The 11417-nt window shown below is 36.4% G+C and overlaps 1 protein-coding gene across 1 annotated transcript; it reads right to left on the reverse strand.

Annotated features, from left to right (window-relative positions):
• Nucleotides 1–511: 511 nt before the first annotated feature.
• sike1 (suppressor of IKBKE 1) lies at nt 512–7896 on the reverse strand. The gene is made up of 5 exons (XM_007246233.4): nt 7455–7896; nt 2681–2786; nt 2441–2583; nt 2227–2340; nt 512–1927 (listed from the first exon to the last, which is right to left on the reverse strand). The coding sequence occupies exons 1-5, from the start codon at nt 7611–7613 to the stop codon at nt 1808–1810; spliced, it is 642 nt and encodes a 213-aa protein (XP_007246295.1). The 5' UTR covers nt 7614–7896; the 3' UTR covers nt 512–1807.
• Between the last annotated feature and the right edge of the window lie 3521 nt (nt 7897–11417).

Raw genomic sequence — 11417 nt, forward strand, 5'->3', positions numbered from 1 at the left:
AAGTGCCATTAACAGGAGTGATTTTACATAAATATCAATTACTTAAACATGAACTATTTCTTTAAAACAAAGACTTTCTTGAGAGAAAATCAAAGAAATTACTTGCTTTTTGTAACCATCTTCAACTTAGAAAACTTGTACAAAATTAAGTAAAGCTACCTGAGTTTGACCAGTAGATGTTTTGAATAGTTAAATATATGTTATTAGATTCAGAGTTAAAAAAATATTAATTTGGAAGAATTTGGTGGAATGGCCCTTAAACAAAAATATGCACCCCAACAGAAAAATTACATCAGTATTAAGAAGATCCTCCTTTTGCAGAAATAACAGCCTCTAAACGCTTTACAAAACATCTCCAGTTAAGTCAGGTTTGATGGTTTCTGAGCATGAAAAGCCGCTTTAAATCACACCACAGATTTAAAATAATATTCAGGTCTGGGGACGATGATTTGTTTTGAAATGTTGTGTTAGGAAATAATTCTTTAGTAATTCTACAAAAAAAACATCAGACTGGTCATTGTAACGTTTATTAAGACACCATTTACATAATTTCAACACATTTAGTTGATTAGAAAAATAACAACTGTGACAAACAGTTTCCTGAGGTGGTAATGCAACCATCTAATAGTAACAGCACCTGCATAACACTAGAAGTAGCATAGCTAAGGACTATATTACAACATCAGTTGAGACTCTTTATTTAAAATGGCTAGGCCTACGCCCAATCCATGTCTAGGGAACCAGCACTATGTGCCTTTCCTATAGCTCAAGTTTCGTTTATCTGTTTTTTATTTACATGCTGAAACTCAGTTCAAGCCACTGTACCAGTTTTAACCTCAGAACAGAACCGTGCACAAAACACAGACACGATGCCACAATAATTTATGCAGTAACCACTGGAGATACTGATGCAATTCATTAAAAGCTACTACAGGCCGCTCAAAGGCAAGGCTACATTTGTACATTTGTTTATGTATATATATTTTTTTTATTATATTAACCAAAAAATGGGAATTCTGCATTGCAAAAGTATTCCCACCTCCAGAAATGCTTCGAACATCTGCCATATTAAAAATCACAGATACAAAAAAATACACAGATACTGTTCTTAGTCATTTTTAGAAATCGGGGGGAAAAAACACTTTTTGGGCTGGCTGAGTGTGCCATGCATAATCTATAAGATTAGCTTGTTTTTCTAACTTTTTACATCAGAATTTAAATGCCAGCTCATTTACTACCATCCAAACTAATACCACAGTACTGGGAGTAAGAAAAGAAACCAATGAACAATTGTAGTAGTATGTTAGTAAAGAGTCAATTATGGCATTTTCTCATGCCTGGTTGTGGTCCAATAAAAAAAAAAGTTTAATTAGACTGAAAACCTAATTTAAACAAATGTCCAAATATAACACTAAGAAGCTCAGCAGTACTTTTCATTTTACCATGTAAATCTGTATCAATACAGCAAAGTCTGAAGATTTCCCAAAGTGCTGAATATTTTACAAGGCACTGCAAAATTAAAAATAATGCTAATTTTATAAACTACAAAAAATGAGACATGCATGTGACAGGCGGTCAACTAATGAAAGGATGCTGTGCATCTTTCCTGAGAAAAAATCTGAAAACAAATCTACCTCTGTTACTACATTGTAGAAATGTGCGCCAGTGGGCAGCAGGAGGGTCAACACTATAAACATTACCACACAGATACGAGCCAACACGTGTCCTGAGATGGTACAACAGAAAAAGTTGAAGCTACTGAACTGTAGCTTCAAAATAGAGCAGCTCTTCATGTATTTGGGTGCACTCATTCAGCGTCAGTAACTCTGGGGCTTGGCTCTGCGTTGGGTTGGCTGGTCTCTTCTCTGTGTGGTTTCAGGGTATTCTTACTGATGGCCAGGAGATCACGTAGCTCCTTGTTTTCAATCTGAACAAATATAAAAATGTAGTCAGTTGCACCAAAACATACAAAATAATGCAGCATAGTATTACAAAACTACAATAAAATATAATTTGCTATACTTGACTTTTAATGGAACACTCTGGCGAGACAAGGAAAACCCATATCATTCCCTTTAATATCAAAATAATATGAAAATCAACACCTCAAGACAGAATATGCTTTTTTAAATATTTAATACACTTGCAAGGTGTATGTCATCTGAAAGAGTTTTTCCTAGACCAGCCAATATATGCCTTTTCAACAGACATGGACTGAAACATTACCTCCAACTGAGCCAGTCTCTCCTTGACAGAGCAGTAGTGCTGGTCATCCACCTGTACCGCTCTACGCATCACCTGACCCATCTCACATATTCGCTCCAGCTGACTCTGCACCTCCTAGACCAAAGACCAGAAGTACGTTGTGTACTGAGTGTACCAGATATATAGTCTGCACATTTGTAAAAGCTTGTATTATAACATATCCTTTATAGTTCACCTTAGCATGGTCCTCATGAAGGCTGAGCACAGGCTTAGTGTCCAGCTCCTTCTTGCCCATCATCAACTGAAGCATCTGCTTGCGGTATCGACCCATGATCAACTCCAGTGCGTACTGGTGCTCTTCTAAGGAAAGCCAAAGCTCTGTGGAACAGCAGAAAAAAAGAGCATTAAGCAAATACTCATTATGATGCTATGATTTAGAATTGCATATTGTATGTGAGAAATGTAGAAATCATGCCTCTGTTCTCCTGCTGAAGTTCCTTAATCTGAGTATTCTCTTGAGTCAGAAGAACGTGGGGTTTGTATTTGGACAGCTCCTGGTATCCAGCACTTTCCTCAATGTACTGAAAGAATAAAAGAGAACAATTAAATATGTACTGACAATTGTCCTAGAAAAATTAGTTTTCTAAAGCAAATATAGATTAGTTAACTGTGTGTCTTCTAGTAGTTCTTTTTTTATATATGTTTTTTTCTCATTTGTTTGATTTGGTTATTCCTATCTAGTTGTAAGACTTGTGTTTTAGGTGTATTTAATGCTTAAATATAGAATATTTTAAAGGGTTTACGAACTATCATGGTTTTAGGCACTAGTTTAAGTTTAAAGGAAAGGCCCATATTATCTAAATATTTTCCTATTTTTTTTTTTTTTTTTTTTTTTTTTTACAATAGAAAATATTTTCTATGTAAACTTTTATTTTGTACTTTCAAAAATAGTTTTATATTTCAGAGACACATCCCAGCACACATGCTTTCAATATGTGTAAAGAGACTATTTTATATCCGAGTATGAAAGGTGGAGGAGCCCAAGGTCTCTAACATCCACCAGCTCTGTGGTCTCATCAAGTGGAAGAGTGAAAGAGGATTCCAGAAGTAACCGGTGAAGCTCTATACACCCATAAAACCCTATTACATTTGTTTTTGTATTGTGAGATTGTTCAAATGTTTTGAAAAAAAAAAACAAAAAAAAAAAACACATTTTAAAATCAAAATGTATATGCAAACTATACTTGGAGTAACAAATAGCAAGGCTGCAAAGACTGTTAACATAAATGTTCCCCTCCATTTATTATGTTTATACAACCCCTGGCAAAAAGTATGGAATCACCAGTCTTGGATGAGCACTCCTTCAGACATTTCATTCTGTAAAACAAACTCTGATCAAAAACATGATACAATAATAAGGTCATTCCAAAGTGCAACTTGTTGGCTTTCAGGAACACTCAAAGAAATGAAGAAAAAACATTGTGGAAGTCAGTGAATGTTACTTTTATTGACCAACCACAGGGAAAAAAAATATGGAATCACTCAATTCTGAGGAAAAAAGTATGGAATCATGAAAAACAGATAAACAAAAGATGATTCAAAATACATCACTAGTATTTAGTTGCACCACCTTTGGCTTTTATAACGGCTTTCAGTCTCACAGGCATGGACTTGATGAGTGACAAACAGTATTCTGCATCAATTTGGTGCCAACTCTCTTTGATAGCAGTTGCCAGATCAGCTTTGCAGGTCGGAGCCTTCTTGTGGACCATTTTTTTCAATTTCCACCACAGGTTTTCAATTGGGTTGAGATCTGGACTATTTGCAGGCCATGACATCGACTGAATGTGTCTTTCTCCAAGGAATGCCTTCACTGTTTTTGCCCTATGGCACGATGCATTGTCATCTTGGAAAATTATTTCATTATCTCCAAATATCTGTTCAAATGAAGGGATGAGAAAACTGTCCAAAATGTCAATGTAAACATGTGCATTGATAGAAGAATTAACCACAGTCATCTCCCCAGTGCCTTTGCCTGACATGCAGCCCCATATCATCAAGGACTGTGGAAATTTGGTTGTTTTCTTCAGGCAGGCCTCTTCATAAATCTCACTGGAACGGCACCAAACAAAAGTTCCAGCATCATCACCTTGTCCAATGCAGATTCTTGACTCATCACTGAAGATAACTTTCATCCAGTCATCCACAGTTCATGATTGCCTCTCCTTAGCCCACTGCAGTCTTGTTCTTTTATGTTTAGGTGTCAATGATGGTTTTCTTTTAGCTTTCCTGTATTGAAATCCCATTTCCTTTAGGCGATTTCTTACGGTTCGGTCACATACATTGGCTCCAGCTTAGTGCTGGGCGATAAAACGATATCGATAGTTATCGAGGAAACTATATATCGCGATAAGTCGGGGCGAGAAATTCGATAAACTAAATTTTCTATTTCCCGTTTAAGTAGCGTTGTGAAAAGGCGCAGCACGAGATCAGGCAGCACGCTGAACTGCTGCTCAGCCCAGTACAACCCCTCCCCTCCCCTCTCCACCATCCCCCTCCGCCCCACCCCCCGAGCCCCTCCACTCTGAACTCCTCACATAGCGGCTCCTTCTCTCCCATTTACTGGATAAACTTCATTTATACTATTCAGCGGCGCTACACTGGAAAACTCACCTTTTAAATATGAGGCATGCGTCTCCAAGATATTTAGAGAGGTGAGCTTGTTCAGATTTCTGAAGGCAGGTAAACGCTGCTCTGTTTGCTGCTAGTTAGATTAGCTTGTCTCCAGTTTAAAGTTAGCGATGTTTAGGTGTAAAAGGGATCTGTGCAATCTGTCATCATTAGCTAAGATGCTTTCACTGCTTTTTACATTCTAATAAACTAATGGGTAACGCACGTTAGCCGTGTTAATCCACGTTTCGTGTAAATTAAGGTTAACTTCAGCACGAGTGAGGGGTTAGTATATAAACACACAGAAAGGAAGCACTTTCCATCTTTTTTCCTAACTCTCACTGTTTCTGTTAGAAAACCCTGAGGGCAGCATTCTCCTCTGTCTTTGTGTTTTATAGTTTTTAACAGATAGAGAGTCTGTTATGCTGGATATTTTACTAAATACAGAAGATTATATAATCTGTCTAGCTGTATTTGAACTGAGCTAAACATTGCTGTTACTGAACTGGAGTTTTAAATACACTTAAGTAATGTAAGTCTAGTCTACTGAAAGCCAGTAATGTTAGTATAAATCTGTACTGCAGTAGAAGTGGATCATTTCAGAAACTTGACTTTATTCCTCCCACCTCCATTATAGGCCACTTTTTTTTTTAAATATTTAAATGTTAGCTTAATTTAAATGAAAAAAAAACTAAAGGCTCTTATTTAAAAAAAAACATAAGCAGTAAATTATCTAAAATTACAACAAATAGAAAATAGAAAAACAGTAAAACATATGTAATACATACTTTTTATATGACCAAAATTAAACTAGACTGAAATCTGACTAAAACTAATAATATCCGATAGACTAAAATGTAACTAAAACTATTATACATTTTAGTGAAAAGACTAAGACTGTATCAAAATCACCTGTCAAAATGAACACTGTGATATACTCTTGTATTTTGCTTTATGTAGTTGCCTGCATTCAGGGAGGGGAATGATCTTTTGATTAAATATAATTTTATAAAAATAAATAAAGTGTTATTGCAATTTAAATTAAACAGACATATAATGTAAAGGGTCTTACATATTTTTTAGTTTATATATTTGTCCCCTTTTTAAAATTAATTTAAAAGCTGTACCCACCTGGCAAGATGTTAACATCCTAGTGTCTGTCCACAAGGCTCTGAGCCTGCTAGTGATTTTGTCCATAACTCCCTTATTCTGTCACTTCTGAGTAAAAATAGAAACCTTTAAGTGTAACAGAAAGTGATTTGATTTATATCGTGATACATATCGATATCGGCTGATATGAAAAACTATATCGTAATAAGATTTTTTTCCATATCGCCCAGCCCTACTCCAGCTTCTTCCCATTTATGCTTCATCTGTTTAGTTGTACTTTTTCGGTTTTCAAGACAAATGGCCTTAAGTTGCTTGTCTTGACGCTTTGATGTCTTTCTTGGTCTACCAGTACGCTTGGCTTTAACAACCATTCCATGCTGTTTGTATTTGGTCCATATCTTGGATACAGCTGACTGTGAACAGCCCACATCTTTAGCAACCACGCGTGAAGAGTTACCTTCTTCAAGAAGTTTCACAATCCTCTCTTTTGTTTCAAGAGACATTTCTCTTGTTGGAGCCATGGTTCTTGCCACTCTAATTCGTCCAGCAGCCCTCCAAGGTGTCATGACTGCAGGTGTTTTTAACTGCAGACTAACGAGCAGATCTAATCTGAGGCAGGTGTCCATTTAGGGAAAGGAAATTGACTGGGTGTGTCCTTATTTTCTACCTTCAATTTGAGTGATTCCATACTTTTTTCCTCAGAATTGAGTGATTCCATATTTTTTTCCCTGTGGTTGGTCAATAAAAGTAACATTCACTGACTTCCACAATGTTTTTTCTTCATTTCTTTGAGTGTTCCTGAAAGCCAACAAGTTGCACTTTGGAATGACCTTATTATTGTATCATGTTTTTGATCAGAGTTTGTTTTACAGAATGAAATGTCTGAAGGAGTGCTCATCCAAGACTGGTGATTCCATACTTTTTGCCAGGGGTTGTATATGTTGATATATTTTGCTCTTGATTTGATTGTCCATGTGATTTTTTTTTTATTCAATTACAGACTTAAAACTTTTAGTTGGTGGATTGCTATGCTAATGGCATTTGTCAATTTAATATTTCCTATTGTTATTTAATTTACTTCTTTCTATAATTACTGTATTAAAATTACTTAACCTAATTTACTCATGTGTTATATATATGTTTAGGTATGTAAACACTATATGTATATTTTTATATGCATGCCTGACTTTATGTAAATGCACTTGTGTATTATGTCTGGCATTTTGTGGGTTGGGGGATGGAGTGTATAGTATATATATTTTTTGTTATGTAATACAAAAACAAACAAAAAAAATTAATGGCTGTGCTTTGAGTTATTGTGAGAGAAAGCTGTTTACTGACTACTTTACATTGTATTAAAGTGTGATATCTTCAGTTGTGTCTCATGAGCAGGAACTTATGGTACTAATGTAGGATTTAAAAAAAAAAAAAAAATGAATACAGGGCTCCTGCTGGACTAGTTAACCTACCTTATCCGGCAGAGCGTTCCCCACCTCCCTCATGCTGTGGACCCTCTGGCTGAGGGTGCTGGATTGCTCGATCAGACTCTCCGCCGCCGTGTCGTGCTCTTTCAGCCTCTCCAACAGAGTCCGAGCGTCGGACAGCACCTTCTCCATGGTGCAGGACATGTCCGCAGGTAGGTAACCTACTGATATGCTACAGAAACTACAGTCAGATATAGGCAGTATGGGAGTGTCCTGTGTCGATCTGCTGCCAAAACTTAAGTTACTGTAAACACAGAAAAGCAGCTCTAAATACAGACCTTCAGTGCTTAATAAACTGAATACCGATACAGCTTCATCAGCTAACCTACATATTTACTGCCTCGTGTCCTAGTTTTAATCAGAAACGGGATTATTACTGAACTGTTGTAGCCAAACAAACAGCAGATAGACAAGATAAACCTGCAGGGACTCCAGGCCACCGCTGCGCATGCGCTATGCGTGTTTCCGCATCTTCTTCTTCTTCTTCTTCTTTCAGGTTTATGGCGGATGGCAGACCAACTGAAGGTGCATTACCGCCACCTACTGAGCAGGAGTGTGAAGTGTGATTTCGGGAAGTGACATGGCCAATAATAAACAAAATGTAGGTGAAAGGAAATTCATAAATAAGTACATAAAACTAAAAGAAAGTAAACGAGAGAGGGAAAAAAAAAAAAACTAAATAAAGCAAAATATACCAATAGCTTTCAAATATTGAAAAACCAGTTTATGAACCGACCCCATCCCTGCCCCATAAGAAAGCAATCCTGTCAAAGAAAATTCTTTATGACCCTTGTCTTTAAGAGAAGAAAACAAAATCTTCCTTTGTACAGCATATTTATTGCAACAAAAAAGAACATGGTCCACGGTTTCCCTCTGCGGACAGTGGCGACAAAGCCCTGTGGAGTGTTTCTGTATAATTTGCAAAGAGGCATTCAGCATACTGTGACCTATTCGGAGCCTTGTTAGTACAATTTCCTGCCTCCGACCGTACCCTCCACTCCCTCCAAAACCAACTCTCGGTTGTATTGCAAACAAATGCCTCCCCTTTGGTTCATGTTCCCAATTAGACTGCCATAATGTTCTAACATGTTGCTTTACAACCACTCTTGCCTCAGCTTTGCTAAGAGGGATATTGAGATCACTTCTATTTTGCTTCAGGCAGTGTTTAGCAGCTTTGTCAGCAGTCTCATTACCGTCCACCCCTACATGTGCTGGAACCCATAAAAACTGAACTAAAATAGTCTGCATGTGTAAACGAAATAATGCCTGAGATATTTCTAAAATTAGGTCTTGTCTACATTTAGATTTGCCAGACTGGATGCTTTGTAAAGCAGACAAAGAATCTGAACAAATCACCATCCTCATTGGGCAAACATCCTCAGCCCACTGCAATGCTAAAAGAATGGCGACAAGCTCGGAGGAAAATACAGATAGGTTATCAGACAGTCGCCTACCAACAACCACATGAAATTCTGGCACAAAAAACGCTGCTGATGTGGAACCCACAGTAGGATCCTTTGACCCATCAGTATACACCTGCAGAGTACCATAATAATTAAGTGCCAGATGTTGTTCTACCATAACAGCTGTACTTCCTGCATCACTCCATTTTTTATTAAGGAGGGAAAAATCAACCCTAGGCAATGGGAACAGCCAAGGTGGTACCACTGATATAGGAACAGTACTGCTGAAAGCACGAGCCTGCAATCCCATTTCGCCTGCTTCTGAGTTGCTCAGACACCCAAAACTCCTTGAGGGACCATGAAGAGGAGCACTGCAATCATGTAGAACAGACACAGCTGGATGGCTCTCTATGTGCCCCTTCAGGTTGGACCAATATACAGTAGACAATGCAAGTCTTCTTAAATGCAAAGGCATTTCTCCTGTTTCAACCTGTAGAGAAGCCACTGGGGAGGATCTAACTGCACCACAACACAATCTCAGAGCTTGTGCTTGAATTACATCGAGTAATTTTAGGTTAGACTCAGCAGCTGATCTATAGGCCATGCAGCCATAGTCAAAAACCGATCTAATTAGAGCATCATAAATGCACAGGAGAGAGGAACGGTCAGCCCCCCAGTCACTTCCCGCCAAGCATTTAAGGACATTTAATCCTTTTTTGCATTTGTCTATGATCTTCATAATGTGATGCTTCCAGGTCAATTTCGAGTCCATCCACAAACCAAGAAACTTGATTACCTTCACCTGTTCCAGAGTCTGACCATACAATTTAAGCCCAAGTTCATTTGTTTTTGATCTCTTAGAAAAATAGATGACCTGGGATTTAGCCACAGATAACTTGAATCCCCATTCATTTGCCCAGTGTTCAACCCCAACAATTGCCTCCTGCATCTTTCGCTTAACAAAGGATAGATTCCTCCCTCTCTTCCACAGAGCCCCATCATCTGCATACAAAGATTTTGCTATGTCAGGACTAACCCCAGAAAAGATATCATTGATCATAATGTTAAATAAAATAGGGCTACAGACACTGCCTTGCGGAGTCCCATTTTCAATAGAATACACTTTAGAACATGAAGTACCCACCCTGACCTGTATGGACCTATTCATTAAAAAATCCATTACCCAGTTGTACATCCTCCCTCCGATTCCGAGCATAGACAGCTTAATTAGCAGACCTTCTCGCCACAGCATATCATAAGCCTTCTCAATATCAAAAAATACAGCAACAACCACTTCTTTATAAAGCTGAGCCCTCCTGATATCCGCTTCTAAACCTAGGATTGAGTCCATTGTCATTCTGCCCCTACGAAAACCACTCTGATAAGGAGAAAAGCTATTCTGACGCTCAAGAAAGTAGGACAACCTTTCTGTTATCATGCGTTCCATGTTTCCGCATCTTTTGCCGGTGAGCTGATCATGAACACGTTTTTTTATGTAATTCTTCCATTTTTAATAGTTTAAACGACTCCTTCTTAATCTTTTTTATATTCCTAAATTATTATAAAATGATTTTAATAACATATTGAATTTCAGAGAATTTATTGTACTATTGAATACTTTTATTGTGTAAATCTCACAAATGCAAGTATAAAATATAATACGTATTTTTAAAAGTTATTATATGTATTTTATTTTATGTTAAATATATAAAGCCAAGTGTTATTTTAGCTAATTGAATGTGAAAAAAATCATAAATTAAAAAGTTAAATTACCGATAATGTATTAATTTATTAAAGTGATATTGACGACTTTTATTTTGTAAACCACTAAAACAAGCCATCGGCAAATCTATCATATACGAATTATTTTTTGTTTTATTCGTGTTGTACTTTAATATATGTTAAATATATATTATTATATTCCTAGATTCTTATAAAATTACTTTTCCTATATTAAAAATAAAATAAAAAAGACTGATTACTTTTATTGTGTACATCACACAAACACCAAGCCAAGCTAAGAATATATTACATAATACCTATTTTTAAAGTTATGTTGTATTTTGTTATATGTTAATATATAAATATACTATTATTTGGTAATTAAATGTAATTATTATATATAAATAATAAGGTTTTCGAGATTGTATTGACATTGCTGACTGTGCTGAATTGTTTAAACCACTAAAAATAAAATAAAAGCTATCTGCAAATGTGTCATATAATAATATAACTTTTTATGTACTTTAATATATGTTAAATATATACATTAAAATAAATTAAAATAGTTGCAAGTCTGGGAAATTAGAGTATGAGTATGTGTATGAGTAAATAGGCTATAGCCAGGACTGACTAGCATGTATATAGGGACTTGACTTTTCCAGCTTGCTAACACTATTCTGTTTTTGGCCTCCATCTGTATTTATCAAAAAATAAATACATAAAAAGTAATCCAGGACTTCTAGTATTTTCTAGTATAATAAATCGGTTTATACCAGGTTTTTTTTTTTTTTGTTGCAACTTTCCACATCTACATCCACATCCA

The sequence above is a fragment of the Astyanax mexicanus genome, chromosome 13 (genome assembly GCF_023375975.1).
Source record: "Astyanax mexicanus isolate ESR-SI-001 chromosome 13, AstMex3_surface, whole genome shotgun sequence".
In the NCBI taxonomy this organism is placed as follows: Eukaryota; Metazoa; Chordata; class Actinopteri; order Characiformes; family Acestrorhamphidae; genus Astyanax; species Astyanax mexicanus.